General features: G+C 40.4%; 1 protein-coding gene across 1 annotated transcript in view; it reads right to left on the minus strand.

The window, feature by feature from the left end:
- Positions 1-285: 285 nt before the first annotated feature.
- The window catches only part of SLC9A9 (solute carrier family 9 member A9), a 766,430-nt gene continuing 745,170 nt past the window's right edge, over positions 286-21,545 (minus strand). Inside the window, 2 exon segments of the mRNA XM_070403739.1 lie at positions 286-579; positions 8,836-8,941. Of these exon segments, the coding sequence (XP_070259840.1) occupies positions 286-579; positions 8,836-8,941 (400 nt within the window).

The raw sequence follows: 21,545 nt of genomic DNA on the forward strand, positions 1-21,545 counted from the left end.
GAGGAAGATGTCATTCTCTACCTCCCTGAAGCAGACTGTTATAGCTTTTGGAGTCTATTATTAACATCTATATTTCAGGAGAAGCTAGGCTCTTCCACCTTCCCCACCCCACCCAATTCATTGATAAAAATGGCTGCTGCCAAATTTAAATTCTGTTGTATAATATAGAGGAACAATGATAAATTCTCATTTCTTTAGGCACCAGAGGATACATATGAAAAGGGCTTGATTCTATCCAATTTGCACTCTTGATATATTTTCCAGTCTCTCCTCTATGCCACTGCATCAGCTTGGCTTGTTTTCCCCAGTGAGCCCTGCATGGCTGTGATCACATCTGTGCTGTTGGTGCCCATTAATTCAGCTGGGTTGACCCAGAGCTTGCTCAAGCTCGAGCTCATAGCTTCCTAGGCCTAGGTCCCCCTCATAAATGTTTTCCTTGTTTGGAGTCTGGGAAAACACTTTGTTGCCAAGACTCAGCCTTGCAGGAGGACTGCAAGGGGAGGAGGATTGCTCCTGGTCATTCATGGTTAGCTCATTCTGATTCACAATGCATTCCACATCCTCCACCTTGAGCTGTTCCTGGAGGAGAGAGAGAGAGAGAGAGAGAGAGAGAGAGAGAGAGAGATCACTGTGCTGATAGCAGGAAACAATAGTAGTCCTGCTGTGTAAGAAATAAGTTTCTTTTCCTGTGTCAAAGTGCCTGCCTTGCCTGGCTGAGGCTTACCTTTCCCATCTCCATGGGTTTGTAAGGCATTTTCCTGAGTACATGCTGAAGATGCCACCATAACACAACCTCCTTGGTTTTTTTTTTTTTTTTTTTTTTAATTTTTCGCTAAAAGTATTACAAAGTGTATTACATAAGTGTCCTTTTTTCCCCCCCGCCCTTGACAGACCCCTGCCCTCCCTTACCCCCCAGTGTCTTATGTCCATTAGTTATGGTTATATGGATGCATACCAGTCCTTCGGTTGATCTCTTAATCCCCTCCCTCCTCCCCCCCAACCCTCCCTGGCCTTCCCACTGCAGTTTGACAATCAGTTTGAGGCAGCTCTGCCTCTGTATCTATTATTGTTCAAAAGTTTGTAATGGTCTTTATTATCCATGAATGAGTGAGATCATGTGGTATTTTTCCTTCATTGACTGGCTTATTTCACTTAGCATAATGCTCTCCAGTTCCATCCATGCTGTTGCAAATGGTAAGAATTCCTTCTTTTTTACAGCAGCATAGTATTCCATCGTGTAGATGTACCACAGCTTTCTAATCCATTCATCTACTGATGGGCACTTAGGCTGTTTCCAGATCTTAGCTATGGTGAATTGTGCTGCTATGAACATCGGGGTGCATATATCCTTTCTGATTGGTGTTTCTGGTTTCTTGGGATATATTCCTAGAAGTGGGATCACAGGGTCAAATGGGAGTTCCATTTCCAATTTTTTGAGGAACCTCCATACTGCCTTCCATAGTGGCTGCACCAGTCTGCATTCCCACCAGCAGTGCACAAGTGTTCCTTTTTCTCCACATCCTCTCCAGCACTTGTCGTTTGTTGATTTGTTGATGATGGCCATTCTGACAGGTGTGAGATGGTACCTCATTGTTGTTTTGATTTGCATCTCTCGGATGATTAGTGACTTTGAGCATGTTTTCATATGTCTCTTGGCTTTCTGAATGTCCTCTTTTGAAAGGTGTCTATTTAGATCCTTGGCCCATTTTTTGATTGGATTGTTTATCTTCTTTTTGTTAAGTTGTATGAGTTCCCTATAAATTTTGGAGATTAAGCCCTTATCAGATATGACGTTGGAAAATATGTTTTCCCACGAGGTGGGTTTTCTTGTTGTTTTGTTGATGGTTTCTTTTGCTGTGCAGAAGCTTTTTATTTTGATGTAGTCCCATTTGTTCAGTTTCTCTTTAGTTTCAACTGCCCTAGGAGCTGTATCAGTGAAGAAATTGTTTTGGCATATGTCTGAGATTTTGCTGCCTTTGTATTCTTCTAGAATTTTTATGGTTTCCTGTCGTACATTTAAGTCCTTTATCCATTTTGAGTTTATTCTTGTGTATGGTGTAAGTTGGTGGTCTAGTTTCATTTTCTTGCATATATCTGTCCAATTTTCCCAACACCATTTATTGAAGAGACTATCTTGGCTCCATTGTATGTTCATGCCTCCTTTGTCAAAAATTAATTGAGCATATTGGTTCGGGCTAATTTCTGGACTCTCTATTCTATTCCACTGATCTATATGTCTGTTCTTGTGCCAGTACCAGGCAGTTTTGAGAACAGTGGCTTTGTAATACAGCTTGATATCTGGCATTGAGATCCCACCTACTTTGTTTTTTCTCAGGATCGCTGCAGCTATTCGGGGTCTTTTTTTATTCCAGATGAATTTTTGGAGAGTTCGTTCTAGATCCTTGAAGAAGGCCATTGGTATTTTAATGGGAAGTGCGTTGAATGTATAGATTGCTTTGGGTAATATGGACATTTTAATGATGTTGATTCTACCAATCCAAGAACATGGTATGTTCTTCCATCTGTTTATGTCTTCCTCTATCTCTTTTTTCAACGTCCTATAGTTTTCTGAGTAGAGGTCTTTTACCTCTTTAGTTAAGTTTATTCCTAGGTATCTTAATTTTTGGGGTGCGATGGTAAATGGGATTGTTTTTATAATCTCTCTTTCTGAAAGTTCACTATTGGTATATAGAAATGCCTCGGATTTCTTGGGGTTAATTTTGTATCCTGCTACATTGCCAAATTCATGTATTAAGTCTAGTAGTTTTTTGATGGAGTCTCTAGGGTTCTGTATGTATAATATCATGTCATCTGCAAATAAGGACAGTTTTACTTCCTCTTTTCCAATTTGGATGCCTTTTATTTCTTCTTCTTGTCTAATTGCAATGGCTAATACTTCCAGGACTATGTTGAACAGGAGTGGAGAGAGTGGACATCCCTGTCTTGTTCCTGTTCTTAGGGGAAATGGTGTTAGTTTTTGTCCATTGAGTATGATGTTGGCTGTGGGCCTGTCATATATGGCTTTTATTATGTTGAGGTATGATCCTTCTATTCCCACCTTGCTGAGAGTTTTTATCAAAAATGGGTGTTGGATTTTGTCAAATGCTTTTTCTGCATCAATTGATATGACCATGTGGTTTTTTTCTTTCAATTTGTTTATGTGATGTATCACGTTTATTGATTTACGGATGTTGTACCATCCTTGCATCCCTGGGATAAATCCTACTTGGTCATGGTGTATGATCCTTCTGATGTACTGCTGGATCCGATTTGCTAAGATTTTGTTGAGGATTTTGGCGTCTATGTTCATGAGGGATATTGGCCTGTAATTCTCTTTCATTGTGTTGTCTTTACCTGGTTTTGGTATTAGGGTGATGCTAGCTTCATAAAATGTGTTTGGAAGTGTTCCATCCTCTTGGACTTTTTGTAGTAATCTGAGGAGGATAGGTTTCAGTTCTTCCTTAAAAGTTTGGTAAAACTCCCCTGAGAAGCCGTCTGGTCCTGGGCTTTTGTTTGCTGGAAGCTTTTTGATGACTGCTTCAATTTCTTCCATCGTTATTGGCCTATTGAGATTTTTAGATTCTTCCTGATTGAGTTTTGGAATGTTGTATTTTTCTAGGAATTTGTCCATTTCCTCCAGGTTGTCTAGTTTGTTGGAGTAGAGTTGTCTGTAGTATTGTTTAACAATCATTTGTATTTCTTTGGGGTCTGTTGTTATTTCGCCTCTATCATTTCTGATTTGGTTTATTTGGGACCTCTCTCTTTGCTTCTTGGTGAGCCTGGCTAGGGGTTTGTCAATCTTGTTTATCCTTTCAAAGAACCAGCTCTTGGTTTCATTGATTTTCTGTATTGTTTTTTTGGTCTCTATTTCATTGATTTCTGCTCTAATCTTTATTATCTCCTTCCTTCTGCTCACTCTGGGCTTTTCTTGTTGCTCTCTTTCTAATTCTTTGAGTTGTAGAGTTAGATGATTAACTACCATTTTTTCTTGTTTTTTGAGGTAGGCCTGTAGAGCTATAAACTTCCCTCTCAGGACTGCTTTCATTGTGTCCCAGAGGTTTTGGATTGTTGTGTTTTCATTGTCATTAGTGTCCAGGATGTTTTTAATTTCTTCTTTGATGTCATCGGTAACCCAATCAATATTTAATAACATGCTATTCAGCTTCCAAGTGTTTGAGTATTTTGGCTTGTTTTTATTGTGGTTTATTTCTAACATTATGCCATCGTGGTCTGAGAAGATGCTTTTTATGATTTCAATCTTCTTGAATTTGTGGAGACTTTGCTTGTGACCCAATATGTGGTCTATTTTTGAATATGTCCCATGAGCACCTGAGAGGAATGTATATTCCGCAGCTGTGGGGTGAAGTGTTCTGAAGATGTCAATTAAGTCCATCTGATCTAGTGAGTCATTTAGGATTGCTGTTTCTTTGCTGAGTTTTTGTCTAGCGGATTTATCCAGTGATGTTAGTGGTGTATTAAAGTCCCCTACTATGATTGTATTGTTGTCGATCTCTCCCCTGATACCTTCCAGGAGTTTTCTTATGTATGTGGGTGCTCCTGCATTGGGTGCATATATGTTTATCAGGGTTATATCCTCTTGTTGTATTGATCCCTTTAGTATTATGAAGTGGCCTTCCTTATCTCTGGTTATGGCCTTCACTTTGAGGTCTATTTTGTCGGATATAAGTATTGCTACCCCAGCTTTTTTTTCATTTCCATTTGCCTGAAAGATATTTTTCCATCCCTTCACTTTCAGTCTGTGTGAGTCCCTTCTAGTGAGGTGGGTCTCTTGTAGACAGCAAATGTATGGGTCATGTTTTTTTATCCATTCAGCCACTCGATATCTTTTGATTGGACCATTTAGTCCATTTACATTTAAAGTTATTATTGAAAGGTACTTGTTTGTAGCCATTTCTATTTTTTTGTGGCTGCTTTCTTTCTGGGCTTTTTATTTCTTCTTTTTACACCAGTCCTTTTAGCATTTCTTGCATTGCTGGCTTGGTGGTGATGAACTCCCTTAGCCTTTTTTTGTCTGTGAAGCTTCTTATTTCCCCTTCAATTTTGAATGATAGCCTTGCTGGATAGAGTATTCTTGGATTCAGTCCTTTGCTTTGCATCACTTTGTAGATTTCCGTCCATTCTTTTCTGGCCTGATGTGTTTCTGTTGAGAAATCGTTTGATAATCTGATGGGGGACCCTTTGTAGGTAACTCTCTGTTTCTCTCTTGCAGCCTTTAAGATTCTCTCTTTGTCTTGTACATTTGCCATCGTTATTATGACATGTCTTGGTGTCGGTCTTTTGGGGTTCATCTTGCCTGGGACTCTCTGTATTTGTGTAACTTTTTTCTTCCCCATATCTGGGAAGTTTTCTGTCATTATTTCTTCAAATAGATTTTCTAATCCTTGCTGCTCTTCTCGTCCTTCTTGCAGCCCTATTATGCGTATGTTACTTCGTTTCATGTTGTCCTGAAGCTCCCTTAGGCTCTCCTCCTGTTTTTTAATTCTTTTCTCCAGTTGCTGTTCAGATTGAGCTTGTTTCTCTGCCTTATCTTCTAACTCACTAATTCGGTCTTCTGCTTCTTCTAGTCTGCTGTTGAAACTTTCCATGGTGTTTTTGATTGTAGCTATATCACTTTTCATTTCTTCCTGATTCTTGCATAGGTTGTTGATTTTCTCATCCATCCGGTGAATGAATTGTACAACCATCATTCTGAATTCTTTTTCTGTCATGTTGCACGCTTCAGCTTCATTAATTTCCTTTCTTGGTGATTCTTCATTGTCTTTCCTCTGGGTATTGTGTCGTCTCTTCATTCTGATTATCTCCTGATGGTTCAAAGGTCGAGTTGCGTGGGCCTGGGCCGTGCACAGTGGGAGGCTCCCACCACCCTAGTGTCACTGAAGAGCTCTGACACTAAGATGTGTGGTTGTTGTTGGTTGGTGGGAACCAGGCTCGCTCTGTGTCAGTGTTGCCAACACTCAATGTGGCCTCACGCGTGCCCTTAGAATTAGGGACCCTGCCTGCACTGTGCTGAAATAGAGGCCCCCCTGACGCGTGTTTAGCACCAGAGCAGAGCCCCCTAGCTTGCGCCAGGAGTCAGAGTTCCCCAAGAGTTCAGTATCAGAGTCTCTGTTGCTTCGCGCAACCTCACCTTGAGAATCAGGGTCCCTGTGTGCCCTTGCACCAGGAATTGGATTCACTGGCTCTTAGTATGAATGCACAGGAAATCAGGATCTCAGGCGCAGGTGATAAGAAACACAGTCAAGTCACTGGTGCTTGGTGCTGCCTCCTGCCCTGAGAAACGGGGTTTCTGGGCCTGTGCTAGGCGGACAAACTCCCGTTCGCGCGATTGCTCCCAGCCCAGGGCTCTGATGCCAGCAGTGCGCGCAGGATTAGTTCCTGGTGCTGTGCGCGTTTTTGCTCCCAGCCCAGGGCTCTGATGCCAGCAGTGCGCACAGGATTAGTTCCTGGTGCTGTGCGCGTTTTTGCTCCCAGCCCAGGGCTCTGAAGCCCGAAGTGCGCATAGGATCAGTTCTAAGGTGCTCAAGCACTTTCAGGCCAAAGTTTCTGCAGCGCTGAGGCCCCGGCAAGGGGTAGGTCTATCAGTTAGTTACTCTGGCACTGCCCGCGATCCTGGGGGAAGGGGGGATGGGCTCTGCTACTCACGGATCTGCAGCAGGGATCTCCGAACTTTCCGTGTCTGCAGGTCTGTAGCTGTGGTCACAGGTCTCTGTCCCCAGTGGCTGCAGGGTCCTAGTATGCGTCTGAGATCAGACTGGGTGGTGCTGAGGCCAGGATCCTAGTCTCAAGCAGCTCTGTTTCCCAAGATGGCGTGGTCGCTGTGCCTCTGCTGGCCGCCCAGGAGTGTCCGCCCCTCCGTGGAGGGGCGCAGGCCTCCTCTGGGCTCCCGCAGTCGCGCCGCCCGCAAGTCGCCGCCTCCGGGTTAGTAGCCGCTGGGTTAGTAGCCGATCTCTGGATGCCGGTAGGTAACCGCTTCCCAAGATGGCGTGGTCTCGCCGCTGTGCTGGCGCCCAGGGGGAAGTTTCAGCCTCAATCTCTAACCATCCGCATTTTTCAGGAGTTCTCTGTCTTTCCTGGCTGCAGACTGTCTCTCAGCTGAACCTCCCCAGCTTGATCGGGCTGGTTGTTACCCGTTTCAGCTGCTCGCCCCTATCTGCTCCGGGACGAAGGACCAACACGTCCGTCTAAGCCTCCGCCATTTTTTTCTCCCAACCTCCTTGGTTTAAGAGAGTTAAAATGAAATTCAATGGATTTCTTGAATTGATATCTAATGGCTTTGAGAGGATTTTGGAGTTAGCAGAATCTAGTGATCTTAGAGTATGGAATGATCCTCACTGCTGGTTTTGTAACATTGTAATGCTGGTTTTACCATATTACAAAATTCTCAAGACACCATTTCTATTATATTTTATTAAAATTTATCTTTATTGTTGAAAGTGTTACAGATGTCCCCTTTGTGTTTTTTGTTGTTCTTGTTTTTTCCTTATTGACCCCCTCCTCCCCTCCAAGCCTTCACCACACTATTGTCTGTGTCCATCGGCTATGCATATATGCATATCAGTTACCCTGTTAATTTCTCTTCCAGCCCCCCATGCTCACCTTCCCTCTAAAATTCATCAGTCTATTCCATGGTTTTGGATCTATTTTGTTCATCAGTTTATTTTGTTCTTTAGATTCCACATATGAGTGAGACCATGTGATACTTATTTTTCTCTGACTGGCTTATTTTGTTTAGCATATTACTCTCCAGATCCATCCATGATGTTGCAAATGGCAAGGGTTCCTTCCTTTTTACCGCTGCATAGTATTCCCTTGTGTAGATGTATCATAGCTTTTTTATCCACTCACCTACTGATGGACACTTGGGCTGTTTCCAAATCTTAGCTATTGTAAATTGTGCTGCTATGAACATATGGGTGCATACATTCTTTCTGATTGGTGTTTTGGGTTTCTGCTATATTTTAAAAGTGTATCCACATAGTATGTTTCTTGGGATGAGTGTCACAAGACTAATAATGGTTGGAAGTCACTGTAGTGGACAATGGCGTAAACGAAATAGCTCTGCCCAGTATAGTTTTCCTCACACAGAGGTTCCTTGACGGAAAGAACTGAAGTCTCAACCCTTCTTTCATTGGCTTTGGGAAGACCATGCAAAATCACTTGTGGAATGAGCCCTGGCGAGGTGACTGCTGGCCACTGGCTTCCAACCTCAGCCTGGACTTGAACCACTTGGAGGGCTTCTCAGAACACAGATGCTGGACCCCAAACTTAGGGGATCATAGTCAAGACCTGATAATCCACACTTCTCAGAAATTCTGAGGTGGTACTGAGGCTTCAAGTCTGGGGACCAGGCTTTGAGAACAGCTGCCTTGGACTAAATGCCCTGAGTGGGTGGAAGATGTGTTTTTCTGTTTATGAAGGGTCAGCTGGACAACCTAGAAGGGTCCCTCCAACTCCACAATGCTTCTCTTTTGCAATCCCTGACACTGATTTGCTGCTAATGATTCTGATCGTCTCTCAGCATTTTTTGTGCCACTCCCTTGAGCTATCTAGCACAGGCTCATACATTCAAAACCTCTGAACACAGCAGTTTGTGAGCACACATTACTTTTTTACATTTCTAAATTTATTTTATGGTTAAAAATACTGATAACAATAACAACTTGCATTTTTCAAAGAAGAATGAGCCCACATCAGCAACAAAAACAGCTTCTTGGTGCAGTGAATTTTAAAAATGCTTCCTCCTCAAGCCAGGAAGGAGTAGCCTTGAGATTGCTGGGCTTCCCCACCTCTGTCGCACTCCACACAGTTACTCACCCCATAGGCCTGAGGACTGGTGAACAGTCTGGAAACTGGATGGCACCATTCAGGTAACGTTGTGGTCAGTGGAGGACCAGAGTGGGTTAAAATTGGTTTCAGATATCTGGGAGGCCTGTTAAGGAATACTTGCCAAAAGGGAGTTAGGATTTAGTTTCTCACACAGCACAGACCTTTGCATGCAGCAAAAAAGACAATTATGTTCACCTTTAAATCCTCTACTCCCTCATTTGGGAGACAATTTGGCCTGCAAAAACTGGTGTTTATAATCTTTGCTCCACCCTTCCCAGTCCTCTCAGCAGCCTTTGGTCATGAAGAAATGGTGGCTGGAGCAGCCAGCCTCAGAGAGAGCTGTGAAATTCTTCGCTTCTCCCCTCTCCCACTCAAGGTCTCATCTGCATTCTTAAGAATTATCTTAAACAACAGCATAAAAAATTGTGTTTTCTTAAATTGCACACACAGCTTAAACCACAAGTAACTTTCACAAAGAAGCAAGGGTATTTAATAAAATGTTCAGTACTTTTAGAGCCGGGTAGTGAACATAGTTTGTTTTCCAAAATACTTTATTTTTAATGTTCAACATAGTCACTTCATGCTGCATACTTCAATTCCTCTGTATAGAAAATTATGTTAAAAACCAGGTGACAGGTTTATTCTATTGTCTAGCACCCATCTTTCTCACCTCTTCACTCCAACTCTAAGGAGTCGAAAAAACCTGTTCATCAAAGCCTCTGTGTTTCCCTCCCATCCAGCAATAGTGGAACCCCCAGGGGCTAGTGCAGGTTTCCTTATTATAGGTTTTGTTCAAAGAAAAGTAGCCAAATCATTTCACCATCCCATCAGAAACAACTTTTAAGCTTTATATTATTTCCTTTTCTGGAAAATACTTTACCTCATCAACTTCCTGCAAAGCTTTAATAACCAGGAGAATGGGGAAACATGGAAAGCAGTTCACATTGGTTGGCTGCTGAAGATCCACAGTTACCAGGCACTTGGGACACAGCAGACCCTGGAGATGGCTCTACTGGCATCCATCCCTAGTTGGACCATGGACACCTGCCATCCTGTGATCCCCAAGTGTGCTCAGACGAGGGGACATGCAGCCCACAGAGAGCAGGAGTCTGGTTGCCTCTGGCTTCAAATAATTCACCAGCAAAGTGGTGACAATGCAGGGATGCTCATGAACACAGTCTAGTTATGATGCAAGGAGAGTGACTGGAAAGACACGTTAGAGGGTCTGTAATTCTGACTGTAAATGCAAACTTGATGACTCCTTTCACAAGGTCTGCTGCCCTCAGTTAAGGACTAAGGAAGATATTAAAATTCAGAGCCTGGCATTCCTTGTAACATCCTAATATATAAAAACTTTGGATCCATCATGATTGGAGGCTCGACCAACTAGAGGTTAGTCCTGCAGTCAGTGCTGGGTTGCCGTGGTGACCAGCTGATTAGCCCTGCCTTTCTGATCAGGCCCTGTTGATAGGCCCAGAGATGCTGACTAGCATAGAAACCAACCAATCAGAACCAAATCTGGTTGAACTGTGAGGAGCCAATGACTGCCAAGGAGGCGGAGCTTTTGATACTGACTGGCATAGAAACCTACCAATCAGAACCAAATTGGCCAGCTGAGGAGGGCAGTTGAGGGCGAGATCAGGCTGGCAGAGGAGGGCAGTTAGGGGCAATCAGGCCAGCAGGGGAAGGCAGTTGGGGGTAAGATCAGGCCAGCAGGGGAGGGCAATTGGGGATGAGATCAGGCCAGCAGGGGAGGGCATTTGGAGGCAATTGGGCTGGCAGGAGAGCAGTTAGGTGTTAATCAGGCTGGCAGGGGAGCGGTTAGGGAGTGATCAGGCTAGCAGGCAGGAATGGTTAGGGGCAATCAGGCAGGCAGGCGAGGGGTTAGGAGCCAGCAGTCCCAGATTGTGAGAGAGATGTATGACTGCTGGTTTAGGCCTGATCCCTGTGGGACATCCCCCAAGGGGTCCCAGATTGGAGAGGGTGCAGGCTGGGTTAGGGACACCACCCCCATGCATGAATTTTGTGCACTGGGCCTCTAATATTAAACATATATCTACAACTTTGGAAAGCCCTCGATGATCTTCCATTAATTTTTATTAGTGTTATTTCTCCTTCCTTTTATGGAGATACAAATGATTTTAAATAATACAAAGGCTCCCTTTGCTATTTGGGTTTACCCCATCATCCCTGGTAGAGGTAATTTTTCAGGGCAGAGTCAGCAGACAAGCTTACACACCTGGTCCCTGCTGGCGAGCTCAGACCCTCTCACACAGGTGTATGGGAGGACACCTGATCACATTGGCATCTGTGGTGTGCATAGGTCAGTGAAACATACTCTTGCAGGGAGAACCCACAGCAAGTAAGCAATATTTCTAGAGAGGTCATGTAAAAATGAAACCAAACCAAAACCAAAGTGGTTTGTCAAGGTTCCCAGAGAGGACTGGACAACTTGCCCTGTTTGAAATTCTCAGTACACTGAAAAAGCAAAATGCCAAAATAATTTACAAAAGTAAAATGCAAACTTAGAATTGTGTAATGAACATTTTCTTTCAACCCTGATGGGGTATTTCTCTCTCTCTCTCTCTCTCTCTCTCTCTCTCTACCTTCCCCCCAATTTATTCCTAACTCTAAAGGCAACTATATATTTAATGCTCACCTTCAGGCTTATGTCAATGTTTGTTTGTTTTTTAAGACATTTTAATTGTCTAAACCTTGCTCTTCAGTAGATTCCTCATGAAGGAATCATGGGAACATTCTCTGAGTTCTTGAATATTAATAACAGTTTGACCTCTTTATATTTTGAAAGTGTTTCCCCACCCTGGAAATAAAATTGTTGGATTACACTGTCTGTATTTGGCTATCTTAAATATGTTGCTACTTTCTTTGACATAAGAAGTTTCTTCTGAAAAAATCTAGTGAAAATATAACTTTATTATGTTAAAAAATATCTGAGACAAATGAAAATGAAATATACCAACATTTGTGAGATGCAGCAAAAGCATTTCTAAGAGAGAAGTTTATATTGATAATGCCTACCTTAAGAAACAAGAAAAGTCTCAAATAAACAGCCTAACTCTATGCTTTAAGGAACTAGAAAAAGAAGAACAATATGGTAAAGCCAAAAGTTAGAAGAAGAAATGAAATAACAAAGATTAGAGCAAAGTTAATGAAATAGAGACTAAATAAAGAAAATTAGTTAAACCAAGAGATGAAACTTTGCAAAGATAAACAAAATTGACAAGGCTTTAACTAGACTTACCAAGAAAAAAAGAGAGAAGACTCAAATAGATAAAACCAGAAATGAAAGAGAAGATGTTATGACTGATGCCACACAAATGCAAAGGATCATAAAATACTACTATGAATATATATACACATATGCCAACAAATTAGACAACCTAGAATAAATGGATAAATTCCTAGAAATATACAACCTACCAAGACTGAATCAATCATATGATAAAAAATCTGAACAAACCAATCACTAGTAAAGATAGTGAGTCAGTAATTAAAAACCTCCCAACAAACAAAAGTTCAGAACCATTCAGCTTCACTGTTGAATTCTACCAAATAGTCAAAGAATTAATACCAATTATTATCAAACTTTTCCAAGAAATAAAAGAGTAGATAACTCTTCCCAACTCATTTTCTGAGGCTAGACTCACCCTGATGCCAAACCAGACAAGGATGCTACAAGAAAATATAATTACAGGTCAATACCCCTGATGAACATAGGTGTACAATTTTTGTCCAGTCTCTTCCTGCACCCCTCAAACCCCTTTCTCCCCGAGAATTGTCAGTCTACTCCCTTTCTATGCCCCTGCTTCTATTATATTCACCAGTTTATTCTGTACATCAGATTTTTTATTCACTTGATTTTTAGATTCACTTGTTGATAGATATGTATTTGTTGTTCATAATTTTTATCTTTACCTTTTTCTTCTTCCTCTTCTTAAAGAATACCTTTCAGCATTTCATATAATACTGGTTTGGTGGTGATGAACTCCTTTAGCTTTTTCTTATCTGTGAAGCTCTTTATCTGACCTTCAATTCTGAATGATAGCTTTGCTGGGTAAAGTAATCTTGGTTGTAGGTTCTTGCTATTCATCACTTTGAATATTTCTTGCCACTCCCTTCTGGCCTGCATAGTTTCTGTTGAGAAATCAGCTGACAGTCGTATGGGTACTCCCTTGTGGGTAACTGACTTTTTTTCTCTTGCTGCTTTTAAGATTCTCTCTTTATCTTTTGCTCTTGGCATTTTAATTATGATGTGTCTTGGTGTGGTCCTCTTTGGATTCCTTTTGTTTGGGGTTCTCTGCGCTTCCTGGACTTGGAAGTCTATTTCTTTCACAAGGTAGGGGAAGTTTTCTGTCATTATTTCTTCAAATAGGTTTTTAATATCTTGCTCTCTCTCTTCTTCTGGCAACCCCATAATTCAGATGTTGGTTAGCTTGAAGTTGTCCCAGAGGCTCCTTACACTATCTTGATATTTTTGGATTCTTTTTTCTTTTTGCTTTTCCGGTTGGGTGTTTTTTACTTCTTTGTACTTCAAATCTTTGACTTGATTCTTGGGATCCTCTCATCTGCTGTTGGACCTCTGTATATTATTCTTTATTTCAGTCAGTGTATGCTTAATTTCTAGTTGGTCCTTTTTCATATCCTCGAGGGTCTCACTAAATTTATCGGCAGTTTCTAGAAAATTCTTGAAAAACCTTATTAACCATGGTTTTGAACTCTATATCCAGTAGTTTGCTTTCCTCCATTTCTGTCATTTGTGACCTGTTTCTTTGTCTCTGCATTTTGGCTGCTTCCCTGTGTTGATAGAGTGGCTTTCTGTGCTAGTTGTCCTATCGGGCACAGTGGCTCAGCCTCCCCAATTACCTGAGGTGGACACTCTTGATGCACCCCTTTGTGGGCTTTGTGCACAGTCTTGTTGTAGTTAAGCCTTGATTGTTGTAGGTATCAGTGGGAGTAATTGACCTTCGGGCCAATTGTCTGTGAGAATCAGCTGTGCCTACGGTGGGAGAACTTCTGTGCTGGAGACACCCTTTTGGGGCAAGACTTGCTTCAGTGGGGCTTTGGTGCTCACTGAGTCTGTCTCCTGAGTGTGTCCCTTATGGATCTGAGGAGTTGTAATCTGGATGGTCCCACTCTGACCACTGGGCACACTGGCACTTGAATCTCTAAGGAGGTACTAATTAAGCCTCTGCCTGAGGCTACCCTGCAGGAGCTATGGAGAGATATGCAGACTCCTCTTCTTTGTTTGGGATTTGGAGGTGCCCAGATGAGGCCCAGCTGTGAAGCAATGCAAGCTGCTATGGGGCCTTGGGCCTTCTTTTGGATGTTCTGGGTCTCTCTGACCCAGCTGCAGTTTGTTAGGTAATTTTAGATTGCAAAGGGCCAGGTAATTCATATGCAAAAGTCTCTGAGCACAGCTTGGGTGGGGCGGGGTATCAGGGAATCAACAGGGTGGAGCAAACAGCTATGGCTGCTCCTCAGCCCTGCCCTAAGAGGCCCTGCATCTCAGTGTCCTCCGGTAATCGCTGCAAGCACCTCTGAGAGAAAGCCGCCCTCGAGTTCTGCTCAATGCCAGACAGTCCAGTTTCTCCCTGTATGAGTCTGGGTCCCCAGAGACTCACCCGGAACTGGAGTTCAGAGCTGTCAGGAGCTTGTGACTCCCTCCCGATTAAAAAAGACAACTGCATCCTCAGTTGCCAGCCCTTTCCGCGTGCGCCTCCGTACCTCTGCACTTTACTTCCGCACCTCCTCTGAGTCTCAGTGAACTTTTCTCTTTCCTTCTAGTTGTAGAATTTCTACTCAGCCAGCCTTGCTGTGGTTCTGGATGATGTCTGTTTTGTCTTTTAGTTGTATTTTTGAAGTGGTTGTGCAAGGCAGAAATTTCAGGTGTTTACCTTTGCTGCCCTCTTGGTTTCTCCTCCTCTCACCACTTTTATTCAACATAGAATTGGAAGTCCTAGCTAGAGCAATTAGGCAAGGAAAAGAAATAAAGGGCATTCAACTGGAAAAAAAGTAAAACTGTCACTATTTGCAGACATGATATTACATATAGAAAATCATAAAGACTCCATCAAAAAACTGTTAAAATTAATAACTGAATTTAGTAAGGTTGCAGGACAAAATACTTACACAAAAATATGTTTTGTTTCTAGACAGCAAAAATGAACTGACAACAGTGTGGTGTTGGCCAGAGGGCGGGGGGGGGGGGTGCCAAGTGGGGGACATTGTAATAGTGTTCACAATAAAATTTTTTTTTAAAGTGGGAATCTTAAAAAAGAAAGAAGGAAAGAAAGACAGACAGAAAAAAGAATAAAATATCCAGGAATGAATTTAACCAAGGAGGTGAAAGACCAGTATATCAAAAACCACAAGACATTAATGAAAGAAATTGAAGAAGACACAAATACATGGAAAGCTATTCTGTGCTCATGGATTAGACGAATCAATATTGTTAAAATGTCCATATTACTTAAAGAAATTTGCAGATATATTGCAATTCCTATCAATATTCCAATGGAAGTTTTCAAAGAAATAAAACAAATATTCCTAACATTTGTATGAAACCACAAAAACATTGAATAGCTAGAGCAATCTCAAGAAAAAAGAACAAAGCTGGAGACATAATACTCCCTGATTACAAACTATATTACAAAGCTATAGTAATTAAAAAAGTATGGTATTGGGGGCCAGCGTGATCTGCAAGTGTGGAAGGGGTCCCCCAGGGCTGCTGGCAGAAGGGAACTCTAAAAATCAGCCCATAGCAAGAAAGTTTGCCAGATCTCTGAGCCCAGAGGGTCAGAGCGAAACTGTGGGGCACCCAGCTGCGTCCCTTGGGACAGGCTCAGCCTCTGACTGGGGAAAGGAGATCTGCATGACTGTTGGTGCCGGGGGATTTGAGATCTGGGTGCCATAATTACGGAAGACTGATCCCAGAGAGGGCAGCCTGAAGCACTGACCAGACCACGCAGTGCTGGTAAGAGAGGAGCTCACAGAGACTCAGTCTTTTCTGTTTCTGTGGCCTGCAGTTTGTTTTTGTTGTTGTTGTTGTTTTTTTTTTTTCTGAACCCTGTTCATAGGACATTTCGGATACAGATACTCACCTGTGCTGAGGGGCAGAAGAAGGTGAGGATGAGTTGGAATCTGGGGAGAGGCTGGGGAGAGAAGGGGGTCCAGGAGAGGTGGCAGCAAGTTGAGTGCTGAGTCACACCTGAGGCCAGGACTTGGGCAGCCATTTTGTCCTGAAGATATGGCCCCTCCCTCCAGTCTCCAGGCAAGGAATACAGCCACACCCAGATTCCACCCTGAATGGTACAAAGAATTAAAAAAATCTAAATAGCCCCTGGGAGTTAACAGGGTCTGACCTATAGAGAGACCTTCAGTCCCAGCAACAGAAAAAAAATCGCAGACATTCCAGAAGACTGGGATCTTAAGCCAGCCAATGGAATGACATTTCAATTTTTCATTTTTATTTTTATTTTTTTATTATTATTTTGTTAGCTCTTTTTTTTTTGCTTTTTTCTTTGTTTTCCTTTTGTTTGTTGCTTTATTTTCTATTTCTTTTCACATTATTTTTCCCTCATTCAATTTTATTTTATTTACTTGTTATTTTCTATTTTTATACCATTTTTTAAATCAATATTTTTGTAAATATATTATTTTGTTCCCCTTCTTTCTCTTCTTATCTACTCATCCCTTTTCTACTTCCTCTATATTCAATTGAGGTCATCCTCATATTTATTCAATTCTTAACCTTATCTTCTGTATATCAGCTCAGCCTCTACAGATTCTGCCCCCACCCTCTTTACTGGGTGTTTGGAGTTTGTATTTGTTTGGTTTATCTATTGGTTTTGTGGTGTTTCATATATATATATATATATATATATACATATATATATATATGTATATATATATATATATATTCTCCTTTTTCTTCTCTCTCTTATCCTTTTTTTTTCTTTCTTAGATATCATTTGTGCTCTCTTTTCTCTCCCTTAATTCTCTTTTCTCAGGTGGTCACTTATATTGGGGTTATCAGTGTAGTGAGTACATTCATGCTTTGTTCCCTTTGGGTCATGTCTTGTTAAGGTGAATTTTTTAAAATATATTTTAAGGATTATTCATATTCCAATTTTACTTTATTCCAATTATACTTGATACAAAATTGTTTTCCTAAATCCAAAGTAAACTACACATCATTGCTATAGAAGCATATAGAATTTTAATTGGATCAGCATTTTTATTGGAATATTAAAAACAAATTTGAGAATGATAAAGAATGCCTGCTGCTGAAAACAATATACTAGCTTATTTCTTATCCTTTTCATTGATTCGTTTGGTTAGTAGATAAGTCAATTCCATTCAGAGGGAAAAACTTTTAGTTGCAAATTATAACCTTTTCAAGCAAGCCTTTATCAGAGCTGGTGTGAGATTCCTTTATTCACTGCCTCCCTTCACTGATAAGCAATGAAATGACCAAAACTCAGGAAGTATATAGCATTTAATACTGATATCCATCCCTCCTAAAGCCTATGTTTTCAAAAGGATCCCATAAGCTTTGAAGTCTCTTTAGAGAATGCCTGTAAAACAATGTGTTTTCTGTAACTCTCTGGGTTTAACTGTTTACTATTTTCCCTAGGGGAGTTGGTAACACTGAGAAGTCTTCTATAGTATGGGAGTGTCAGGTCAAATGATGTCAGAAATAATTCCATCGAGTTGTTTTCCACTAGTTTGGTCACTTTTATGGTTGAATAGATGAACTGAAGTTCATCTATAGTTTACAATACACCCAGTAGGGGTGCCATAGAACCTTGAATTGTTTTTACACACAGAGCTTTCTCTCATCCCTAGAAAAGTTAACTGGTAACATTCTTATGATTCTCACAAGCTTTGTGATGGGCATTTCAATTTTTTTCTAAAATTCTGATGAAAGCTCAATGTATGAAAAGGATATGATACTTATCTGCCTAATGAACTTTTTAAGAGACATCTCAAACTAAGGTAGGCAGGATAGAGTATCAGAAGTAAATACCGAGTTTCCAATTGACTTTATCGCTTCCCTAGTGAAATGCAGTGGGGCCCAGCCAATCCTGACAACCCTACTCAAGCACATCTCACGACTCCCTCCAGTTCCCTTCTCATCCCGCTTGTAGCCCTGCGTTCTGCCCACAGGAGAAATCACAGAGGGATAGAGGTTAGGGAACTGCTTAAGACAGGAAGTAAAGATGAGCTGCAAGGAAAACTGACTCCATATTGTTGACCTTAATGAATCAGCCAGGAGGCTTGAAGTTGTTTAAAAAAAGAAGGAAAAAGCCTAATTAAATTTGTTAAACTCTTACTCTTTTAGTTAGTAACTGACTAAAAAACTGGTTCCTAGATGAAAATGCAAAAGCTCAGATGTGCTAATGACTTAATTTAGAAAGTTAACTCAGGGCTCCTGTGTGGGAGTGGAAATTAAAATATTTATCTCTTTGATAGGCTCCAGTAAAATGGTGAGAATTTTACAGGTGAACTGAATGTGTACAATCCAAGGACTCAATATGGATCAGCACTTAGAAAATATAGTTCAATATATTAAAAATTAAAGATCACATTTGACTCAGTGATTCCACTTCTAGGAATATATCCCAAGAAAACAAAAACACCAATCAGAAAGGATTTATGCACCCCTATGTTCATAGCAGCACAATTCACCATAGCTAAGATCTGGAAACAGCCTAAGTTCCCATCAGCAGATGAATGGCTTAGAAAACTGTGGTACATCTACACAATGGAATACTATGCTGCTTTAAAAAAGAAGGAACTCTTACCATTTGCAACAGCATGGATGGAACTAGAGATCATTATGCGAAGTGAAATAAGCCAATCAATGAAAGAAAATTACCACAGGATCTCACTCATTTATGGATAATTAAGACCATTATAAACTGATGAACAAAAATAGATACAGAGGCAGAGCACCATCGAACAGACTGTCAAACTACAGCAGGAAGTCCATGGAGGGTTGGGGAGGGGTGGGGAAGAGATCAACCAAAGGACTTGTATGCATGCATATAAGCATAATCAATGGACACAAGACACTGGCGGGTAGGGGAGGCCAGGGGAAGGTTCAGGGGAGAAAAAATGGAGACATATCTAATACTCTTTGTAATACTTTAAGCAATAAAACAAAATTTTTTTTATAAAAAGTCTAGTATTGGCATTAAAAACAGTCAATGGACCAGAATAGAGACCAGAAATAAATCCATACATATATGGTAAATTATTTTATGTCAAAGGAACCAAGAATATACAATGTAGAAATAACAGTCTTTTAAAAAAATCGGATTGGGAAAACTGGACAGCCCCATGCAAAAGAATGAAACTTGACCACTATCTTACATTATACACTAAAATTAACTCAAAATGGATTAAAAACTTGAATGTAAGATCTGAAACCATAGAACTCCTAGAAGAAAACATAGACCTAAAGAAAGATGCTGGACATAGGTCTTTGCTATGATTTTAAAAAATCTGACACAAAAAGCAAAAGCAACAAAAGCAAAAGTAAATAAGTGGGACTCTATTATATTAAGAAGCTTCTTTACAGTGAAGAACACCATCAAAAAATTAGAAAGGCAACTTATTGAATGCGGTAAAATATTTGCAAATCACATATCTAACAAGGTACTAATATCCGAAATATATAAAGAACTCATCCAATTCAATAACAACAAAACCATTTGTGACAACATGGATGGACCAGAGAGTACTGTGTTAAGTGGAATAAGTTGTACAGAGAAAGACAAATACTGTATGATTTTACATATATAAGAAATCTAAAACACACACACTCCAAAACAAATGAACAAATAAAACAAAACAGAAACAAACTCATAGATACAGAGAACAAACTGATGGTTGCCAGAGGTGAGGGAGACGGAGGGAACATAAAGTACATATATGTTGAATCACTATGTTTTAAATCTGAAACTAAAATAATATTGTATGTCAACTATAATTAAAATAAATTTAAAATATTTAACAAAGACTGCTATTGATGCCACTGCCATCTTCCCCAATCAAGGTATAAATGGTTTTAATTACCACAAAAAGTTCCTTTGTAGAGGAGGAACTTCCAGCCAGCACCCCACCCCCACCCACCACCTCAGAAGCAACCAGATATATCACCTTTGCCTAGGCATTTACAATAGGAAGAAGAAGAGGAAAGGCAATTTCTTGGAGGAATCAGTATGCCAAGGCGTGTATATTTGAGAAATTGTGTCATATGTAAGGAACCTCCAGTCCTCTGACCATTGTGTACCTGGGGCTGATGGTGTTTGGTCTATGTTGGATAGAAGTTTGACAGAGATGAGGCTAGGAGCCAGCCACAGAGGGATGGAAAGTCATAATAATAGCAATACATTTCTTTCTCTTATAATCACATGGTGTTTTCTAGATGATCAAAGGACTTTTTCTTTAAAGTTCATTAATTTCACTAAAATTTTTCCGATGTTTGTCATTTTAGGCTGATACTGTCAAATACACAGTGTCTCTTTCAATGTGTAGTTCTGAATGTGTTAAATGTGTTGTATTTCAGGAAGGCTCTCTTGAATTAACACTTGTTCTGCTTTCTTGCTTTGTTCTTTTTCTTTAGGGACTCCTATTTTCTGGATGTTCAATGTTTTGCCTTTCTTCAAAATTTGTAACTTTCTCTTGAATCTTTCTTATTATTTTCTTTTGATTTAAAATATTTTCTTTCTTTTTACCTGATATTTATCTTAAAGTAGTATACATCTTTTTTGCTTTTGTATCCTTTTAACTTACTATTCATTTCTGAAATATTTTTTCTTTATTTTAAAGTATTTCCAGAATTTTTGTTTTCTTATTTTGATTTGTGTTCATTCATGTCTTGTATTATTTTCTTAATGTCTTTTAACTTGTTTTAGTATAGTATGATATAATTTTGATGTATTTATGGGCATGTCTTTTTGGCATGCTTTCATTTTCCTCCTTTTTCTTAAAATAACTTATCCTCTTTTTTTTATATATAATAACTCTGTATGGGACTTTACTTCTCTTTTTTGTTGTTAGCTTTCAATGTGAAATTAGTTTTCCTGAATTTATAGAATGAGGCAGGGTTTAGGAAAGTTTTCCAACTTGACAGGGTTCCCTTTTTTGTTGTTTTTATATAATGTAAGCACCAGGCTTGCATTTTGAGTTTTCCTGCCCTGTTTCCTTCCTCACCTTACCTGGACTTCATCTTTCCTTCAACACTATTGTCTCTACCCAACTTAGTTTGGATTCTACTCCAGGCAATTTCTCCTGAGTGTAGGTCCCTGGCCTAGAATGGAGCCCTGGGAGATCCATTCTGAGAGCTCTCAGGGGTCTTGACTGCTTTAGTCCCTTCAGTCCTTCTAGCTGGGACCTTTCAATTACTCCTGTTAGAGAAGACAATAACCTCTATTCCCTGCCCCAACTTCTTATTAAAGTGGCCCAACTACACTTTCTAGGAAATACTATTGACTATTTAGAAGTTCTAGCTTCAGATCCTGTTGCTTCCTTCTTGCTCCTGCACTAACACTTGCTGTCTCTGTTCACTTGTAACTTGGAGTTTGTGAGAAAACTTGCCCCTAGTTTTATATAAGTGTGTCTGTAATCTCAGTGTTCTGTCTAGCTTTATGTTGGGATTTGCAAAAATT

Source organism: Myotis yumanensis, unplaced genomic scaffold (genome assembly GCF_028538775.1).
Source record: "Myotis yumanensis isolate MYYU_CA2020_CCGP unplaced genomic scaffold, mMyoYum1.0.hap1 SCAF_2, whole genome shotgun sequence".
In the NCBI taxonomy this organism is placed as follows: Eukaryota; Metazoa; Chordata; class Mammalia; order Chiroptera; family Vespertilionidae; genus Myotis; species Myotis yumanensis.